The 22,098-nt window shown below is 37.9% G+C and overlaps 1 protein-coding gene across 2 annotated transcripts in view; it reads left to right on the top strand.

The window, feature by feature from the left end:
- The first annotated feature begins 1,697 nt into the window (after positions 1-1,697).
- LOC143857295 (structural maintenance of chromosomes protein 2-1-like) overlaps positions 1,698-22,098 on the top strand; it is a 56,309-nt gene continuing 35,908 nt past the window's right edge. The window contains exons 1-9 of one of the 2 annotated variants that reach the window (XM_077367714.1): positions 1,698-2,234; positions 3,052-3,732; positions 3,892-4,035; positions 4,454-4,744; positions 4,998-5,183; positions 5,314-5,478; positions 6,793-6,852; positions 15,795-15,857; positions 21,782-21,873. In XM_077367714.1, coding sequence (XP_077223829.1) covers positions 1,917-2,234; positions 3,052-3,732; positions 3,892-4,035; positions 4,454-4,744; positions 4,998-5,183; positions 5,314-5,478; positions 6,793-6,852; positions 15,795-15,857; positions 21,782-21,873 — 2,000 coding nt within the window. In that variant the 5' untranslated portion in view covers positions 1,698-1,916. The remainder of the gene's footprint in view (positions 2,235-3,051; positions 3,733-3,891; positions 4,036-4,453; positions 4,745-4,997; positions 5,184-5,313; positions 5,479-6,792; positions 6,853-15,794; positions 15,858-21,781; positions 21,874-22,098) is intronic. The other variant, XM_077367716.1, reaches the window with a different exon arrangement.

Below are 22,098 nucleotides of genomic sequence, written 5' to 3'. Positions count from 1 at the left end.
AAATCCCGGATTCTAAAATCCGCATATCCAAATAGCCCCAAAGGGTTTGGGTCATCCTTATGAAGTGGATCCCATTCCGAAATTTCGGTAATTTAGGTCCGAAATTTTGAGAAAAATGCTTTTTTAAAAAAAAAAAAAAAAAGTGTAACAAAATTTTGGCTGAAATTACAGGATTTTGGTTGAAATTTCTGTCCGGAATTTCAAACTTGAGTACCAAATTTCGGTCGAAATTTCAGTTTTTCGGAAGTTCGAAACCGGTCCCGAAATCGAAATTTTAAAACCATGGTCACTAGTGATAGACTAAAGTTGCAAAGAGTAAAAGAATGTAATATAGCTAATGGTGGTAGTGAGTTGTCACTTGTCACAAGAAAAAGAATCTGACATTTTTTTATCTGTAATTACCGATAAAAAAAAGGAAAAGAATCTGTCATTTTTCTCTTAACTTTCACACAACAAACTAGCAAAGCTACAAACTTTTTTTATCTGTCATTACCGATCAACAAATTAGCTTTTAAGGGTGAGTTGTACATGGGTCCCAACAATGTCTACCAACTTTTCCTAAATGTGCGTTACCATATAAGAAATTAGATGTATAAAAAGGAAGCTATTTATATTTGCAAGTGTACGATAAGGAATTTGCTAGCCTCCTCTGCAGAAAGCACCTTCGCGCCCGTCCTTTGCATATGATATATTTTGCCTCCTCGACTGCCTTAGTCAAGGCTGTTCTTAGTAATAAGAGCTCACCATTTCCCTCCCAAAAAAAAGCAAAAGTTTTTGCATATCGCCGCAAGGCCCACCATGATGTTATAAGTTCTAACTGCTTGGCAAAGTGTAATAAATAATTTTCTCAAACCATTGATTATTTGTTCTTTGCATCTCTGACCGATGAACACAAATTTGGTTCCATTAGCCACACCATGATGGAATGATTGTAGCCCCCTGATTTATTAGGTCTTCCATCAGTGTCTGGCTGCAACAGAAGTCAGGAGACTACCAGGTTTTGCTTGGCATTTGGGTCCCAACATCAACGCCCGACGCCCGACGGGTTTTTTTTCTTGTCTTTCTAATCTCCGGCTTGGTGGCTTCAAATCTGGTCGGAACCGAGAAGAATCAAAACTTAGAGGTGATTTCTACTTTGATTTTTCTTCCATTGAAATAGGGTTCGACTTCAAGTTGATTTTAGAACTCAGAAGACTTCTAGGGCTGCATGCTTTTTTCCCTGTTGAAAATCTGAAAGCTGAAATATAGTTTTGTGTCTTTTGCTCTTTTTCCATTGATTTTAGGGTTCTGTTTTTTTTCCCATTGAAATAAGGTCTGCACTTCTGATTTGTTATTTCTTCCTCAATTCATTCGGTTATAACTGAAATAACCATAGAACCGATTTAAAAATTCTGTTTCGGTTCGGTTCGGTTCAGTTACATAAAATATTGGTTATGGTTTCGGTTTTGAAAATAATAACCTAACCGAATTAAATTCGGTTACTCATTTTAGCGTAATTCGGTTCGGTTAAACCGAATAAACACCCCTAATTTTCACCCCCCTGTAGTACGTATTCGCCCCCCTGATAACGTGATTTTGACATCAATAAGCGTTAAAGTTGCCTACTGTTCACGTTACCAGGGGCCCGAATGCGTACTGCAGAGGGGTGAAAATATAATCTCCCAAACCAAAACCGAAAAACTTCCCGCCCCATTTCCTCTTTTTTTTTTCAAACACCTATATCCCAAAAGTTAAATCTCAAAACCTGCAACTCCCATTTCTAGGGTTTCCATCTCCTTCTCTCTACGTATCAATTTCTAGGGTTTCAAACTCCGAAACCCCTTCCCATTTAACCCAATTTTCTTCTTCAGCATCCTAAAGAATTGGATTTTCTCTCTCTCCTATTCTAGGGTTTCAAAAGATTAAGGAAGAAAAAAATGCATATCAAAGAGATCTGTTTAGAGGGGTTCAAATCCTATGCGACGAGAACTGTGGTTCCGGGATTCGACCCGTTCTTCAATGCGATTACGGGGTTAAACGGATCGGGAAAATCGAACATACTCGATTCAATATGCTTTGTTTTGGGGATTACAAATCTGCAGCAGGTTCGCGCTTCGAATCTTCAGGAGCTGGTTTACAAGCAAGGGCAAGCGGGAGTAACTAAGGCTACGGTATCAGTTGTGTTTAATAATGCTGATCGGAGTCGGAGCCCTATAGGGTTTGAAGATTGTCAAGAGATTACAGTAACACGACAGGTATTTCGAGTTCTTGTCTTTGTTTGATATAGCTTTAATGCATGTGACATAACTGATTACTTCAAAAGCTTAAGCTGTTAGAGTTGGTGTTATTTAGTCATTCATACTTCATCTCTCTCCCTCTCTCTCTGTTAGGTTGACCGTACACATGGATTTTTAATGTTTAAGGAGTTGTTCGGTTCTGAACCCAGGACCTACTGTGAGGCAATAGCTCTGATATCATGTTAAACAATCGATTACTCCAAAAGCTTAAGCTGACAGAGTTGGTGTTTTTTAATCATTTATAATTCATCACTCCCCGTCACACATGGCTCATCTTTTTTTTTGGGTTGACCGTACACTTGGATTTTTAATATCAAGGAGTTGTTGGGTTATGAACCCAAGACTTGCTGTGAGACAATAGCTCTTATACCATGTGAAATAACCAATTACTCTAGAAGCTTAAGCTGTTAGAGTTGGTGTTATTTAATCCTTGGAGAACACTTTGAAAATGGGATTCCGTTTGGAAAATAAAAAGGGGACTGAAATGACCCTTGATTTGACCATTTTAAATGTGTATTTATTGTTTTTTTTGTTTAACCGCACATGTGTATTTTAATATCAAGGAGTTGTTCGGTTTTGACCCAGGACCTGCCGTGAGCTAATAGCTTTGATACTATGTTTTTTTTTTGGTTTTGAAATGGACTCCGATACCATGTTAAACAACTAATTATTCCAAAAGCTTAAAATGTTAGAGTTGGCGTTATTTAATCAATTATACTTCATCAATGCAGTATTGCATTTATACAGTGCTGAGTAACATTTATTCTCTTTGTAGATTGTGGTTGGTGGAAGGAACAAGTATCTCATCAATGGCCATCTGGCCCAGCCATCTCGAGTTCAAACTCTTTTCCATTCGGTGCAGCTTAATGTGAACAACCCGCATTTTCTCATAATGCAAGGGCGAATAACGAAGGTTTTGAACATGAAGCCCCCTGAAATATTGTCCATGCTTGAAGAGGCTGCAGGGACTAGAATGTATGAAACAAAAAAGGAGGCAGCTTTAAAGACGCTTGAGAAGAAGCAGAGCAAGGTTGAAGAGATTGATAAACTTCTCGACCAGGAAATACTTCCCGCCTTAGAGAAGCTTAGGAAAGAAAGGGTCCAATACATGAAGTGGGCTAATGGTAGTACAGAATTAGATCGGCTTAGAAGGTTCTGTATAGCCTATGAATTTGTTCAGGCAGAGAAGATAAGAGATAGTGCAGTCAATGAAGTGGGACAAATAAAGGCCAACATTGCTGAACTTGATGATAGTACAGAGAGACTACGGGTAGAAATACAGGAAATGGAGACAAAAATAACGACCTTGACAGCTGAGAAAGAAGCAGAATTGGGTGGGGAGATAAAAGCTTTGTCGGAAAAGGTCGATGCCCTTTCTTGTGATCTTGTGAAAGAAACATCTGTACTACGTAATCAAGAGGAATCTCTAAAGGCTGACAAGAATGCTGCTGAAAAGGTAACTATGGTTCAGTAACTTTATTATATTGATGTTATTTTATCGTGTTTCCTTTTTTTTATCTATTTGTGGCATTGATTTTCGTCTAGATAGGATCTGTAATTTGTACGCATATAGTTTACGGCATTGTGGGTGTTAAATTAATAATTTTTTTTGCAGATTGTTAAAAGTATCGAAGACATAAAAAAATCCATAGGGGAGAAGGACGATGCTGTTAAGAAAGCTGAAGATGGAGCAGCTGATTTGAAAAAAAAAGTACAAGATCTTTCTAAGAGTTTGGAAGAGTATGAAAAAGAATATCAGGTATACAAATTGACATTTGTTGGGTTTTTGTTCCAATCAAGGTTTTAAATGTCACTTTCGGTGTTGGTTTCGGCCACAACTGAAACCGAAATTTTTCGATTTTGACCGAAATCATGTAAAATTTCGGAAAACAATTTTGGTATTTTACAAGATTTCGGTGGAATTTTTGGCTAAACTTTTGGTAATTTTGACCAAAATTTTGGTAATTTCAACTGAAATTTCAGCAATTTCGGTGGAAATAAAATTTTGGCGAAATTTTGTTGAAATTTTGGATTCATGTACTTTTGATGTCGGCTCTGGCCGAAATCTGAAATTTCGGCCTGAAATTCAAATCATGATTACAATAGATATGTTGATAGTTCCATTTATATGCACTGTGGAGATCCATATTGAAGTGGTGTAGTGCTTGCTCTCGTAGGGTGTGCTAGCTGGAAAGAGCAGCGGGAATGAGGAGAAATGCCTTGCAGATCAATTACGTGATTGCAAAGCTGCTGTTGGGAATGCTGACACAGAATTGAAACAGTTGACAACAAAAATAAAGCACTTTGAGAGAGAGCTGAAGGAAAACAAGGAACAGTTGGTTTCAAAGCACGGAGAGGCTGTTGCCTTTGAGAATGAGCTGAGAGCGAAAAAGAAAGATGTGGAGGATGTTAAAGTGGCACTGGAGTCTGTTGCTTATAAAGAAGGACAGATGGAAGCTTTGCAAAAGGTTAGCACTTAGCACATTGATATTTATGTTATCATATGTTTTTTATTCATTTGAGCAAGTGGAATAAAAATGTGGCACATTAATTACGTGGTGTTCTTATCTTATAAATCATCCTGCATGTATCTTCAAAACCTTAGTGGAAAATAAACCATATACTGTCAACTTTTATCAGCATTTTGATAAAGTTGGCTTGTTGTATTTTACATGTTGATTAGGGTTTGCTGGTTAAAACATTTTGTGAACTCTTTCTCAGGATCGATCGGCTGAATTAGAGCTGGTACAGAAGTTGAGGGATGAAATTCGAATTCTCTCAGGACAGTTGGCGAACGTTCAGTTTACATATCGTGATCCTGTGCAGAATTTCGACAAGTCTAAGGTTAAGGGGGTGGTTGCAAAGCTCATTAAAGTGAAGGATAGCTCCACAATGACTGCATTGGAGGTTAAATTTGCATAATGTTTTGCTGCTTTTAAGCTGGAATTTGTTACTCATCATCCTCACAAGTTAAATTTTAACATCAAAGTAATTTAACATCAAATTAATGTGATTCTACCTTCAATTCATCATGCAGGTTGCTGCTGGAGGCAAGCTATTTAATGTTGTTGTAGACACAGAAAATACGGGAAAACAGTTGCTCCAAAATGGTGATCTTCGCAGAAGAGTAACAATTATTCCTCTGAACAAAATTCAATCCCATACAGTTCCTGGAAGGGTTCAAGAGGCTGCTGTTAGATTGGTTAGTTTTGCACTCAACATTGACTTTCTGTTCTACCATGGAAGTTTTTTTTCTAATTGGTAGGTAAGCTGCTATTAAACCCATGGCCTCACAGTTGTGACCATGGATATAAATTTCGGTTTCGGCCAATTTGGTAAACCAAAAAAGAAAAAGTATTATTTTATTATTTCCGAAATTTCGGAATAATACTATATTTAAAAAAAAAAAATTCAATTTCTCGAAATTTAGGCAGGAATTTCAGAAGTTTCGGAAATCCGAAATTTCAGATTTCGAGAAATTTCCGAAATTTTGGATTTCGACCGAAATTTAAAACCATGGTTGTGACCAATGTTACCTGGAACGCGGTTCGTTCCGGTACGTGGTACGGGTACGGGGTACGATGGTAGCCCGGTACGCGGTACGATAGGGTATATATAAAGGAAACGGTTTGTGTGTAGCTGCACAGAGAAGCTATCTGTGCATGGCTGCACAAACCATGGTGGGGGCCACATTTTTTGGGGGATCCAAAGTATTCATTTGGAGGGCCCTTCCATGGATAGGGTGTGCACCAAAAATCAGCCCTATAGGATCATCCTAACCCAATCAAAGTTGGAGGGGAAAATGGACAGACGTTGTTTTTGCCCATTTTTCCCTCCACAAATGGTAGGGTTAGGATGATCCTAAAGGGCTGATTTTTCGTACACGCCCTACCCATGGAAGGGCCTTCTAAATGAATGCTTTGGATCCCCCAAAAAATGTGGCCCCCCCATGGTTTGTGCAGCCATGCACAGATAGCTTATCTGTGCAGCTGCACACAAACCATTTCCTCATATATATATATATATAATTTCATATATTTTTACAAGAATGTCATTCCATTGTACACATACATCTAATACACAAAATATAAAAACCTCGTGTATGTCATACATTTTTTCAAAAAGAAAGCTCCCGTTGGAATATATGAACATCCTTCCATAGTCCATACTACATCCATTTAATAAAAAAAACCTCATGTATGCCCTACATATTTTTTTTCAAAAATAAAGCTCTAGCTCCAATTCAACCCAAAATATATAAAATTTGTAGCTCTCTCCATCTCTCTCTCAGTTTATATGCATCTCTCTCTTTCTCTCGCGCGGGTCGCCGCGGTTCGTCATTTTTTGTGACCCGGGTCGCTAGTGAACCACGTTTGGGATCGTGCAACCCCGGATCGCGGATCGGAGGGCGGATGGCGAACTTGTGACACAATGCACTGTCCAATTGAACTAGAAGCTCAGCCCCTTCAAGGCTTCCCCAATGCGTTTTGTCTAAAAATCATTTATCTGTTTGCAGGTTGGCAATGGGAATGCAGAACTGGCCCTTTCTTTGGTTGGCTATGATGAGGAAGTGAAGGTAATCTGTTACTAGCCCAGGAAATGCGTTAACACTTGCTATTTATTTTGTCAATTCTGAAGGGAGAACATTTTTTCTTTAGTGTGACTTTTTTTTTTTTTCACATTTTTGTTTATTGTTGTAGATCATCATTCGATAAAAAATTATTATTGTAAACTTGTTTAACCAATAGATTCAATACTTGTTACTTACCTATACAATGCTTCCTTTTTGGGGAAACTATGCTTTGTATGTGTGCGTACACGTGCAAATGTGTGCTTGTGTTTGGCATTCACAACTGAAAGTGGAACTTATGCATATGGTCCTTGACAATTACAATGATTTGCTATGAATTTTAGTTGATTCCTGATGTAAATTACTTTGCTAAGTTGCTAGTCAAGGAAATTGTATTCATGCTGATGTTATTGGAACCGAATGGTCAGCTGATATGATCAACTAATTTTTAGCACAAATTGATATTATCCTGACAAAGTAGTTGCTACGTTATTGTTGTTATTGTTACAAGTGGAGGTAGGGTTAGAAGAGAGGAAGAAGAAGATGAATGGAGAGATGGAGAGTCTCCACTAGGGAGCTCCACATGTATACGATGTATATATAGGCCCTAAAAAGGGCAACAATGTACAGAGACTACAGTACCCCCTACACTACATGTAATGCCTAAACTACCTTTACATGTTATTCAACACTCCCCCTTAAGCTGGAGTGTATATACTATAGAACTCCAGCTTGCTACAAAGAAACTACAACAAACAACTAAAAATGACAAAAAGGTACAATAATCTCATACAAACATCCAGCTTGGTATAACACTCCTCCTTAAGCTGGTATGGTGAATACATAATGAAAAACATAACAAACAAGACAACGACCACCATGAGAGTACAATTTTCGAGATCAACGGCCACCAAAACGAAACAACTCAACCTGAAGCAGCACTACTGTGAGAGCGATTAAAACAGGGCCTCTCCATGAATGAGAGCCCGACGAATAAATCTGCAAACCACGAAGGATCGAACAGAGACTCCTTGGCAGGGAAATGGTAACGATCTATCGAGCAAAAATGGGCACACTGCCAAAGGTGCGTGCGAACAATGGCGAAGTAGCACTGGCTGGAACACCAGCTAAGCAGCACAACACCAATAAAAGAAGATAACCAACGATGGAGAAACTATCAGAGACAAGATCAACAGGGAAATTGTCACTTGGAGAGAACCAACCAACGATTGTGAAACCATCGTCTGGAGACAAGGTCGACGGCATGAACATCGTCATATGAGGAACAAGAAGATAACCAACCAACGATGGAGAAACCATTGTCTGGAGATAAGGTCGACAGGAAAACCGTCGCTTGAAGAGAACCAACCAACAATGGGGAAACCATCATCTAGAGACAAGTTCAACATCATGAACATCGCCGCTTGAGGAGAACACCGACCAACGATGGGGACACCATCGTCTGGTGAGGCAAGGTCAACGGGGACATCGTCGCTTGGAGAGAACAATGCGAAGAAGAACTGATAATGCCAAGAGCCAACTAACAATGCGAAGAAGAAGAAACCAAACAATTGAAGAATGGTGAAGTACATCAAAGAGAAGACAATATGAAGAAGGACGAACAACAGAATCACCAACAATACTTTCCCTCGGGCGAGACTACATGAGCCCGGAGATAACAAGATAAGAAAACAAGGCAACACTCCCCTTCAAGGAAAGACAACAATGATGACAACACCAAGACATACATGACAACACTCCCCCTCAAGTTGAAGGCTGAATGCCTTCAACTTGTAACGACAAGAAGACAATCAAGGCTCAACACCTCTCTTAGACATTTGATCAAACACTTGATATGCGCCGTGAGGAGTAGCACAAAGGCCATGGAACATAAGAAAGAGAGAGAGAGGTTATGGCGTCTGGTGGTGAGAGTAATTGCTGGATGATTATATAAACGTAAGAACACAGAGAGTAATATGAAGACAATCAAACGCTTTCTTGTGTTCCATGCGATTGTTTAATCGCAATAACATATAATCGCAAGGGGGGGATTTAATCGCAGAGGCATAACGGAATCACAAGGGGGAGAGTTAATCGCATGGGGAGAAGTTCTGAGTTAATCGCAACATGTTAATAGCAAGGTGGGAAGTGAAATACAAGAAGAAGAGTAATTGCAAGAGATGAGAGAGAAAAAAAGGACTGCGATTAGAAAAGCGTGAGATTAGGGAGAAAAGCATGGGATTAGAAAAGCGTGTGGAGTAATCGCACGGACAGAGAACAACATAGAAAATAGACGATGGTGTAGGGTTTGCGCGAGAGACAACAACACAATGATTAAAGAGGGAGATACGTCGAGATAGAGAGAGGGTTTCAAGGAAAACAACGAGATAGAGATGGGAATGAGAGAGAAGAGACATGGATAGACTCTTCTTCTTTCTTCTTTCCTTTTTGAGGATTACATCTAAAGCTCTAATACCATGTTAGAAGTGGAGCTAGGGTTAGAAGAGAGGAAGAAGAAGAGGAACGGAGAGATGAAGAGTCTCCACTAGGGAGCTCCACATGTATATGATGTATATATAGGCCCTAAATAAGGCAACACTGTACAAACACTACAGTGCCCCATACACTACATGTAATGCCTAAACTACCCTTACATGTTATTCAACCGTTATTATATGTTGTCCTGATAATAATGGGTACAAGGGAAAATTTTAACATCCAAAATACTATAGTTGGCTTGGCATGAGTGGTTGGAATACTTAAAACTCTTTTTCCAATGTGCATATGGGTAAGAAACCCTACTTCCTTCTTTGCGTGAAATAAAGTTAATTTTTCCTCCTTATTAGACTGTAAATGCCAAGGTTGTAAAGGCTTTTACATGAACACATAGATTAAATTATAAAACTATTATTTCAATATGTCGTATGTGCCTTTTCCTTATTCCAGACTATTGATGTATTATAAGTTTCAATTAAGGGAATTGACTAAGAAAAGAGACTAAGGTGTCAGAGAATCAGTTTGGCTTCATGCCCGGACGATCGACTATGGAAGCTATCTTCTTGATTAGGCGGTTAATGGAGATTTAGAGAAAATAAAAAGGACCTTCATATGGTTTTCATTGATTTGGAGAAAGCGTGTGATAGGGTTCCCAGGAGTGTTATGTGGTGGGTCCTTGAAAGGAAAAAAGTGCCTACTAAATATGTTGTTGTGATTAAGGATATGTACGATGGAGCAGTAACTAGTGTTAGAACCACGAATGGCATGTCTAGTGAGTTTTCAATTACAATAGGACTGCACCAAGGATCAGCTCTAAGCCCTTATCTTTTTACGCTAGTTATGGATCAGCTTACGGAGGGTATCCAGGATGAGGTGCCGCAGTGTATGTTATTTGCAGATGACTAGTATTAATCGACGAAACCAAAGCAAGAGTAAATGCTTTGTTAGCGTTATGGAGAACTACTTTGGAATCCAAAGGTTTTAGACTGAGGAGTGCAACTTTAGTAATGTAAGGAGGCGGGACGGGGATGTAGTATATATGACTGGACAGGAGGTACCTAAGAGGGATATCTTTCTCTATCTTGGTTCAATTCTACGTAAGGAAGGAGAGATTGAAGATGATGTTAACCATAGAATAAGAGCAGGTTGGTTGAAGTGGAAGCTTGCTTCAGGAGTTCTGTGCGACCGTAAAATCCCTACCAAGTTGAAGGGAAAGTTTTATAAGACAGTTGTGAGGCCAGCCATGCTGACAGCTTAGAATGTTGGGCCACCAAGAAGCAGCATGTGCATAAGATGATTGTAGCGGAGATGCGAATGCTTAGATGGATGTGCGGCCACACAAGATTAGATAGAATTAAAAATGAAGACTTACGTAAAAAGGTGGGGGTGGCATCAATTGAGGAGAAGATGAGAGAGCACTGCTTAAGATGGTTTGGACATATCCAACATAGGCCTTTGGATGCTCCGGTGAGAAGAGGCGACTCGTGCCAAATTGACGGAGTGAAAAGAGGGAGGGGTAGGCCGAAAACAACTTGGGTAGAAACAGTGAAGAAGGACTTGATAGCTAGAAACATAACAAAAAACATGACCTTGGATAGGATAGAATGGAAGAAAATGATCCACGTAGAAGAACCCAACCAGAGCCAAGATTGGAGCCGGGTAGATTCCTTCTTCATGATTTTTTTTTGAAGGATTCATTGAGCCAACCCCAACTAGTTTGGGACAAAGGCTTTGTTGAGTTGAGTTGAGTTGAATTAAGGGAATTGACCACACTCCCGTTTTCTAATAATGGCTCTCTACCCTCTATTTATAGACCATTTACACTTCTCTAATGAGATGCTGAAGGCTTTTAATATTCCCAAAAAATTATCATCTGCCAGTCAAAAAGTGTTTAATAAAGTGAGAAGTGCCATTATCAACACAAGGGAGCACAAATATCATTTCCTTTTTTTTTGAATAGCATCACATAATATTGATTCATAAAAAAATATTCAGAAAATCAGAAAAAACAGAAGGGCCCGAAGATCAGTCCAAAACACAATGACATCAAGCGACTACACATTTACAAAAACCAGCAGGACATAAACCTTTTGAAGCCAGCAGCAACATTTAAAATTCTGTCAAATGATCCCTAGAGGTCACCCTTTATTTGCCAACCTGCCACTTCTGTATTGACTTCTCTTTGAACGTAGAAGAAGTGAACACTTTTAACTTGTCTAATAACTCCTCAAACACAAACTTCCAAGAGAAGCCCATCCCTACTTTGCTCAACCTAATAACGTTCAATGAATCACCTTCTATGTAAGTTTTTCACTTAGGAAAGGGATAAGGGGTCACAGTCCTTGCCCAAGACCGATAGCTTCCGCCTCTGTAGAATTTCTTTCTCCCACCAGGCCAGCAAAGGTGAGTCTCACCTCCCCATTTTTAGTGTCTAATAATGATACCTCCAATGCCGGCTTCTCTTCAGGTTTCCCCAAATTTATCTGTCAAAATTCATCTTGATGATCCACATTGGAGGAGGCCTCCACTTAGGGATTACCTTGAACTTGGGAGCAATAGATTTGCTGCAATATTTCTACTTTCCCATTCCACTGATCTGCCTATCGCCCTCTCTTGGGCTCCTCTACACTAGGTGTTCTTCTGAAAATCCTTTCATTCCTTTCCTTCCAAATGGTTTGTAAACAAGGTGCAAGACAGAGACTCCACAACCACCTTCCCCTCATTGACCATGTCTGAACTTTCCAAGCTGGAACGAAGGAATCGATTGATTTCAGTCTCATCCAATGGCATCCAAACATGAAACACATGTGGGCCGAAAACTCTGCCGCAAATGGGCAATGGATGAGGAGGTGGTTTATTGTTTCTTCAGCATTATAGCACACGCTGCATATATTCTGTAACCTCTAATTTCTGTTGACTAGGTGATCGATGGTGAGAATTTTATCTTGCCCTGCTGTCCAACAAAATGCAATCTCTTGGTGGGGCCTGAATGGACCGCAGATTCACCATCTTAGAACCTTCTGCTTGCATTCCCGTAAGAGCTAAATACATATATTTAAAGGTAAAACTCATCATTTGGTGTTTGATTCCTTATCATATGATATTTGCTGTGCTGTCTCACAAAAAAGTTGCTCAACATACCATCAAGGAAGCAACTGAATTTATTTCCCAGTCCAGGAAGTCTCTTCTAAAAGTCGGAGACCAACTTTTCAACTTACCTCTTCATCTGATTGTTTTAGCTGAGAACTTAACAAAGCCTCTTTATCAGTAGTAAGTCTGAATATCAATAGAAAAACAGACTTGAGAGGTGTGCTGCTACACCATTTATCCTTCAAAACTCACTGATATGAGATAACAAAGGGAAATAAATAATTTGTTTTATATATATAAAGATCCCTTTGTCCCTTGGTTGTCCCCTTCTAATTAAAGACATGAAATACCTAGTAGTTGCTATTTTTCTTCCTACTACAATCATAGAAACTCTATTAAAATGGAAACACCCTTAACAACTAGACTTCCTAAATCATAAAACTTTGTAAAAGAGAAACCCTTCTAAAGCAACCAACTTAACTTCGAAACATCATTCCTTCTAATATAAACATTTCTAGAAAAAAACAAAACTTCTAAAATGTAATTACTTTCTAAAATTGCATACATAGGATGCTCTCCTCCTCCCCAATTAAAGTCGCCTAGCCTTGTTTAGACGTCCCATTTGTCATTCAGCCCAAAATATCCGTCTGGTTTGTTGATATGGCAATTCTGTGAATTTACAGAATTGCCATTGGAAATTTTGAAGTCATAATTGACCCTTTTATCCTCTTCTCTGGTAGGTTCTAAGCTCCTTATCACTAACCCTTTTGTTATCCCCTACTCATTATCTGAACCATTTAAGGAAAGTATTTTTAGAAGTCATAATTGGCCCTTTCTTCCTCTTCCCTGGTAGGGTTTAGGCTCCCTGTCACTCCTTATTGTTCTCCATTACCCAATATCTGACCCATTTAAGGAAAGTATCTGTTATGCAATCGACATGACTGCAAATTGCAGACCCTTGACCTATCCCTAGCCTTCGTGAACTGCAGTTATTTCTTTCGATGCCATATTTCCTTCAGATGACTGCTCTCCCATTTAAGGAAAGTATCTGTTATGCAATCAGCATGACTGCAAATTGCAGACCCTTGACCTATCCCTAGCCTTCGTGAATTGCAGTCATTTCTTTCGATGCCATATTTCCTTGAGATGACTGCTCTCCATAAGCTCAATTCCTCCTCCCCAGGCCTCCAAAGCCATTTCCTTCGAAGAACTCAGTTCATCTCCTTACCCTTAGACCTCTAATGTAGAATAAATCTATCATTAGCAATTCCTATGCTCTGATACCAAAATTTTAGATGTGAGTGCTCTCCAATTTGATCACAAGATCTGAAATTTATCAGTCCTGAACAATCTTCTCCCAGTTTTCAATCAACAATATATGTGTGCTGAATTTTGGATCCAAACAAATACCAAGATAACACAGTTTCAGCCCTCTGTATGATTAAATATTCTTCTTGAAGATTAAACCAGTTTTAATAAAAAAATTGTAGAAATAATTTTTTCTGGATTTTACTATCCTTGATGTAACCAAAATCAGTCACAATAATGACATTGAAAGCCCTAGACATGGATAGTTACACCTGTATGTCTCTCTTGAAGAACCGGGACACGCGGAGCTCTATCGATTGAACCTCAAATCTTCAATTTTCAAGTCTGAAATTTCTGCACACGAGAAAGAAATAAGCAGAAAATAGAAGCTAAATAACCAGTCCTATTATTTTTCTCCCAAAAGCAATTCGTCCACTCAAAAGAGGTGTTACATTGATATATATGACACTTTGACTAAACCCTAAACATAAGAAAAGGACTTATCTTTCTCTCCAAATCCTACGACTTCTGTTCCTCTTTTGGACATGTCCAAAAGCTCCTAGAAAATAGACATTTTTTAGTCCCTCAAATTTGTGACTTCCTCCCCTTTTAAAACTTTGCAACCAACTACAAGTAGACCTCACTTTTTAACTTAAGTGACTTGTAAACAATGTCAGGCCCCATTCTAGCCTTAGTGGCTTGACTTGTATTTAAATACAGCTTTTGAAATAAAACATCACCTATTGACATACCATGTGAGGTCCATTTTCATGGGACTGAAACCTCTCCCCCCTTGCATTTGTTATTTCAAGTCGTTTGAGAGGACGAACTACATCAACCTCCTTCCCGGTTGGGTTTACAAACTGATTCCCATGCTACATCTCTCTCTCTCTCTCTCTCTCACACACACACACACACACACACACACACACACAAAGAGACGCCATTGTCCTTTCCAAGTTAACAACTTTTGTTCAAATATTTCCATCACTGAGCTCCAAAGAGCCTTACCTGGCTTGCCAACCCATAATGGGAAACCAAGATAGAAGTTAGGTAACTCTGATTTGCCACAACCTAGAATAGCTGAAAGGTTTCCTACCAAACTGTCACGGTGTCACCCACCTTCACTCACATCACTAACTCCCTCACAGGATAGCTTTGAGACTTCAAGCTCGTTACATCGAGGCACCACAAAATACCAGTGTGTTACTTGCAAATTGTAATTATCATTTCCCTTTATCAATTATAATCTCCTTTTTTTTAATAAATTTTTATACATATAATTATAAAGACTTCTCCTTAGTTTAATATTGCTAGTAAATTTCTAATAAATTCTAGAGAAAAGGCCTTTCTGATAGTGACTATAGAAAACCTTTGTCAATAATATCTTGCTAAGGTAAGTTGTACAGAGAATGATTTATAATTATGGGGTACATTTTATCAGTGAGCCTCTACCAAAAAAAAGGCTCCTAGTTGATTCGTAAGCTGCAATAGTTGATGGTAAGGTTAGAATCCCTGGATATTGAATATGACTCATGCAATATGATATATTAAAATATAGAAGGGCAAAATGGCTGAGGCCATTACGATATTAAAAATGTTCTTAGCTATATCTATCAAATTCCCTTGATTTAGAGTTATACTAGTAAAAAGGAAGGCAATGATGCATGCACATGGAAAAAATGTGTGTGTGTGTGTGTGAGAGAGAGAGAGAGAGAGAGAGAGAGAGAGAGAGAGAGAGAGAGAGAGAGAGAGAGAGAGAGAGAGAGAGAGAGAGAGAGAGAGAGAGAGACCTTAATCTTAAGATTAAGTTCATCTAACGGAAATCAAAGTTAGTGTCCTTAATGTTGGTGTGTCTGTACGGTGAAAGAATTATATATACATAGATATAAACATACATTCACATGCATATACTTATTGGAATGATGATGAACAGTTTTCAATCTTTTATTCATATATGATCATAATTGGTGTATGACTTGATTGACATGTGGATGACCTATGCTTGAACGTGATGCTACTTCTTTCTAACTATGAGTTGATGTATATTGCAGCTTGCAATGGCTTATGTCTTTGGGTCAACATTTGTTTGTAAAACTCTTGATGCCGCAAAGGAGGTATGCTTATCTCGGATGCCCATTTATCTTTACTCCTCATATAGATAGGTTGAGTTTCATTTGCCCAGCTCTAGAAACGATTTGTAGGAGATACTACAATTCTCCATCTAATGAGTTTGGGCGTGGTAAGTGGTAACCCATTCCTTTCAACGTATTTTGGAGGCGTCTTTTATGTTGCTATCGATTGGCTAGTTCTAGAAATGATGTGTAGGAGATACTACAATTCTTCATCTAATAAGTATGTGCTAGGTAACCATGTCCTTTCAACATATTTTGAAGGTGTGTCTTTTATGATGCTTCGTGTTTCTATTGACTTGCTTAATAGTGGCATGTGATTTATAAATTACTTGACCCTACAAAGCTAGTTCTACGCCACTCATTTATATGTATTAACACCTATGATTTGGCCGACACTTCGAATTTATTGCTGACTCACGTGTCCTGCCATGTCCGACACGACACGTGTGTCCACACGTGTCGGCACTCCTTTGGACACTTTTACTTGTATTGCTGAAGTGTTAGACTTAATGTGGGTGTGTGGACATGTTTTTGTATGGTGTCAAGTGTGGCATTCTGTTTTTTTATTGAATATTGTGTTTACCTCATTTGGACAACGCGTATCCATGTCGAAACTGGACAGATGAATCCATATCCACAAATCAGGATTACATATACTTTCTATTTTAGCTGTGTCCCCGTTTCTAAAGTTTGGGGTTTTGCCGTGTCTGACACTCGTGTCCGTGTCCACAAATCATAGATTAACACAAAATTAGGCATTATATGTATTTATTGAGGAACTTTTTATCTTTAAAAAAAAGCATATATCTAATTAGATATTCTAACACTTGATGGTACATTGGATAGATGTCAGAGATCTTTGACGTCTTGCGCTCTCGCGCGTGTACACTATGTGACATGTACATATATTATGAGTTGATGTTTGCAAGTTGCAACCTTCTATTGGCCATTCCACCCTATTTCATCTATCTTTTACTTGTATTAAAATGTTTTTCTTGAATGGCCAAATGGCCATTCTGACTCTTTGGTCTTATGAAATGAGAGAACAATGAAGACAAATCAATAGGTAAAAAATAGCTTGGTGCTCTAATGAGGTGTATTCAGACTAGATTACGAGTTTATGATGTAACTAGGCCAAAGAAACCACATGGACTTGCCTCGGTGATGGAACAGGGCCAAGAAGTTTGATTTTTTAATGGAATAACCAGGCAATTCCAAATTTGGGTGGTACCATCTCTTTGAGTAAAATAGGCACATTGATGGGACTCATTGGTTGGATTTTTTTTGGTGAACATGGTCTTAAAATTCCACTGACATATATGGGTTTCAGCCGACCTGTGTCAACTTCTATGGGAACGAAATTCGATGTTTAATTCCTTACTATATACCCACATACAAAATCCTATATATCCAAAAAATATCAATGTCAATTCCATTAATAAGATGAGTAAGTTGAAAGTTAAAAGAAATGACAAGATCATCAGCTTTCAAAACATGTGGAATATCTATGTTTAGAACGAACCTTACTATTCCAGAAATGCGCGACAACAGATGTCACTAAGTATTTGATCTTGTTAAGCCATCGTGGGTGGTTGTCTTGCTTATATGATGGTTTCTAGGTGTGTATTTGTGCTTATTCTAGCATTTCCTGAAGTTCCGTATTAAATTTCCATTGTTTCCATGTTTGTCCATAAACTTCCATGATTTTTCCAAGATTTCCATGGAGTTCCATAGACTTCCATGAAGTACTTCCACTACCGTGGGGACTAGAGTCTGGGAGTGTTTAAAGTATAAAAGATTAAATAACACCATCTCTAACAGTTTAAGCTTTTGGAGTAACTGGTAGTTTCCCATGGTATCAAAGGTCAAGGCATGGTAACCCCGGTTTGCCTCCGAGGGCAGAAATGTCCCTCGGAGAAGATCTCGGAAAACCCGGTGTAGTATCTTGTGGTTCCCACGTTGCCGCCGCGTAGAAGGGCGAGATTGTCCACGTTGCTTCCACGTGGAGGGGGAGATTGTTGGGGTTCCACGCAAAAGCAAATTGTCCCACATCAGATAAGTGAAGTGGATGGGGATGGGTTATAAGGGAATGAGCCCCCTCCCTCTAACGGCTAGCTTTTAGGGGTGAGTTCTACCCCATTAAATTCCCAACAAATGGTATCAAAGCCAAAGGTCCTGAGTTCAAGCCTTCTCAATAGCAACAATCACATGCAATGGCCAAGCCCAAAAGAGGGGCCACATGCGCCAAGTGTAGGCCAAACCGAAAAAGAGGGGCCACACGTTAGGGGGAGTGTTAAAGTATAAAAGATTAAATAACACCATCTCTAACACCTTAAGCTTTTGGAGTAACTGGTAGTTTCACAGGCAGAAATCAAGGTTTGATTCCATGGACAATAGTAAAAGAAGATGAAAAAATTGATCTCCCTGTCGTGGCTCTTATCTCATCAGTCCATGGCTTTGAATTGCCCGCTTTCTTATCTGGTTGCATCTCCATATTTTCAAGTTGGGTCTTTGGCCATGGAGATCGACCTCCTTGAAAATGCAGTTTTCCATGACCAGTAGTAGATTTCCCAACTTGAGGTTCTCCTTCTGTTGTTCTTTGTTTAGATACAACCCATAAGTTGGGACTTCCTAAGCTGCTTTTATGGCGAGTTTTGAAAACCCCCAAAGGGTTTTTTGGATGTTTCGGAAAAAAATAAAATGCATGAAAGCGGTCAAGTAGATAGAAAAGTAGGTTTCAATATCATTTATTGTGATATTATCCAATATTTTCTCTATACACTTATATATCAGTGTATACTTTATACAACACATACTTTATGATTCCAATATAATATAAATCCAATACATTTTCGTATATGCATTTTGTATTATATATATTATATAAATGAAATTCTTATGATTATAAAAAATGCAGCACATTTTTGGGATGCTTGTTTTGGAGCCTAATTTCATATAAATTATCGTACCAAATTGCACAATTAGGAAAACATATATTGCAAATCCTTTGTCATAAATGCTAAATGTCAGTGTGACGTTTCAGCACACAGACAATAAATATATGTCCATTTTACATCAAATATAGCACAAATTGTATTTTCATCATGAATAGAAAATTGAACTAGCTAAGTCTGTAAAATACATCATCCATTTAAAATATGTTCATGTATTGAAATTGTCAAAGTTCTTGTAAAATAGGTCTTTAAGTTGTTATCGGATGAGATTACTTCTTATTTTTGCTTGTTTTCTTTTATTTGAAGATTGTTCTTAGGCATTTTTTTTTATAAAAAAGGTTCTTGTTCCTTTTGAAAAGAAAAGTGACAATTGAAATGCTACTTTTGCATTTTTTCACACAAAGTTGTAATTTGTTAGAAAAGCTTTGTGTTGTGTTTCGAGTTTCGACAACATTATGATTTTTCTTTGGAAGTTCCTGAAAGCACTTAGTTTCGAGAGTGTGAGAAGTGACATAGGAGCAAAATCATGGAGTGGTCTGAAAATGAGAAACTGCAAGTTGACATGAAGCAAGTATTACACCTCATAGGAAGCAAACATGAATTGTATTGAAAGAGATTGGGTTATAAATTGGTCAGGAGGAAGGGCAGACGTAGGTTAGGGTTACAAGTGGTAAAGAGGACTTCATGGATGGTTAAGATTACAAGTTTAATGGATTTATAGTTTTACAAGTTTTATACTTGTAGGTTTAATGATTATTTTTTGGAAAAATATCCACATATGGTTTATTTGAAAAGATGAGTTTTTTAAAATCGAAATACATTCCTTTGGTATTATTAGAAGGGGAAACCTTGCTTTTAGGAATAATAATCACCTAAGTAGGAAGCCTACGCTTAATTAAGAGGAAGAGTCTAGGAATCAAGCTTTCCCTCAATTTGGGAAGGGAGAAGAATTTAGCTTCCAAAGCATGCTTCCGTGGAAGCGAGCTTCCCACTCAACTAGGATGCTTATACTAAGCATCGTTAGTAAATATGGTGATAAACCTTTTAGTCTTGGTCCAAAGAAGAGTCATGGCCATATCCTTAATTTATGCCACCTTTCCTTTATGTTTATAAATACATTAGTTTTGTTTTTAAAATATGGATGAAAGTGGTCGAATGGATAGAAAAGGGGATTAAGTATCATTTATTGCCATATTGATATTATCCATTATTTTTGCTATACATTTTTATATCAGAGTTTATACAATGCATACTTTATGATATATTATCCCAATATACTAATATACTATATATCTAATTAAATTTTTTTATATTCATTTTATGGTATTTTATCCATTTGTACAGTATATCTAATAATTTTTTTTGATATTCATTTTGTAAAATTTATAATGTGCATTATCTTTGTAAAAAATGTACTACATAAAATTGTATGTTCATTTTGTTATATTTATAATGGGGCATTGATTTTTTCGCACCCCTTGAAGGATAATGCGCCCCCCTTTTAATGAGATTTGGCAAAGAAAAGCGTAGAAGTCTGCCCACAATTCACGTTAAAAGGGGCGCATTATCCTACAGGGTGTGCGAAAAAATCATCTCCCTTATAATGTGCATTATCTTAGTAAAAAATGTAGGATAATGTTTACTCTTTGTAAAAGGGAAGTGATAAATTTACCCCCCTTTTTTTAACTTAGGACAGCCCCCCTCTAGTGTATTTATGTCTACATCTTGCTGTTTTTCAGCATACATTACAAAAGGAAAGCACCACGTTTACTATTTTGTAAAAGGGAAGTGATAAATTTACCCCCCTTTTTTTATTTAGGGCAGCCCCCCTCTAGTGTATTTATGTCTAGTCTTTTATACTAGAGGGGCTGTCTGAAGTAAAAAGGGGGTGAATATATCATATTCCTTTGTAAAATCTCTTTCCATATATGTTAGTCCCACACTGGTCGAATGAATCTGACCCAAGGTCCCATCTTTGTTGTGCTTTTTCTCCTGCAGTTGAAGTTTTAATAGCTCTGTTGGGAACTGTAACAGTCAGTGGAAAAAGCTTTAATATAGATAACAAATCATCTTTGATATTAACACCCTTCTTTGTTTTACTTTTCTCCAAAGGTCTTAATAGCTCTTTTGGGAACTGTAACAACCAGTGAAAAAACATTAATAAAGATGACACTGCCAGTATTGATGAAATCCATTCTGCTTCCAACTGGTATGAAAGCAGACATACAAAGCAGCTATCCATCACCAAACTTTTCAGGCCTCTTAGTGTCAGTTTGTTGATGGGAAATATGGGAAAAAAGCTTATTGGAGAGGAGATGAATTGGAGAAAAGTGAGTTGAAGAAGACTCCCCCTCACTTATGTATTTATATAAAGGGAAGAAAAGTACAATGACAACTATGCCCTTAGGCATATACACTATCCAACAAAGCTAAAGCCAACGTCTTCAGATCTACTATCTTTATCTCTAGCTCTGCGACATTAAGAAACGTGTTCACTCACGTGTCGACACGTGTCGACACACGTGTTGGTGTTGACAAGTGTCGGCATGGGTTGATTCTAAAAAATCAACGTGTCCACGAATCATAGGATTAAACCTATCACACTACATATTTTTGCTTGCTTCTTTTATTTGCTGATTATTCATAGATCTTTTCTAGACAAGGCTTTTGTTAGTTCAGAAAAAGAAAAAGAAACAATTCAAAGGCTACTTCTTTCAATTTGTTACACGAATTTGTAATCAGTTCCAGCAACATTATATGTTGTGTTCCGGCAACACTATCAATTTTCTTTGGGAATTCCTTAAATAATTAGTACTTTTGGGATAAACCTTTTACTCTTGTTGAAAGAAAAATAAGTTTTGAATTTAAGTTAGCAAACCATATATATGGAAGTAGCTATTTATTCTAAAATTTGCATAGTTTATATTTTCATCTTTGATCTATTTGGTGCAGGTTGCCTTTAATAGAGACGTCTTCACAACAAGTGTAACTCTAGAAGGTGATATTTTTGAGCCAAGTGGTTTCCTTACTGGCGGTGCTCGCAAGTAAGTCATTAATGTGGTATTTCTTCTAGATTACATTGTTTGTGTTGATACATTTTTGTTATGTTTGTCAAGTAGTTCATCGTTTTTATTGCTTCCAATCATATTTTGGATTTTCATCAAACAGCACGTGATAGTTTCTTATTGATATTCAATCTATCGACATTTATCTTTGCAAGCATTTAGATTAAGGGAAATCCCTTTTGTTTCTATATCTATATAGAATAT

This window comes from Tasmannia lanceolata, unplaced genomic scaffold (genome assembly GCF_043159265.1).
Source record: "Tasmannia lanceolata isolate RefF3 unplaced genomic scaffold, GAP_Taslan_0.1 ptg000024l, whole genome shotgun sequence".
NCBI lineage: Eukaryota > Viridiplantae > Streptophyta > Magnoliopsida > Canellales > Winteraceae > Tasmannia > Tasmannia lanceolata.
This window is presented reverse-complemented; position numbering and strand designations above follow the sequence as displayed.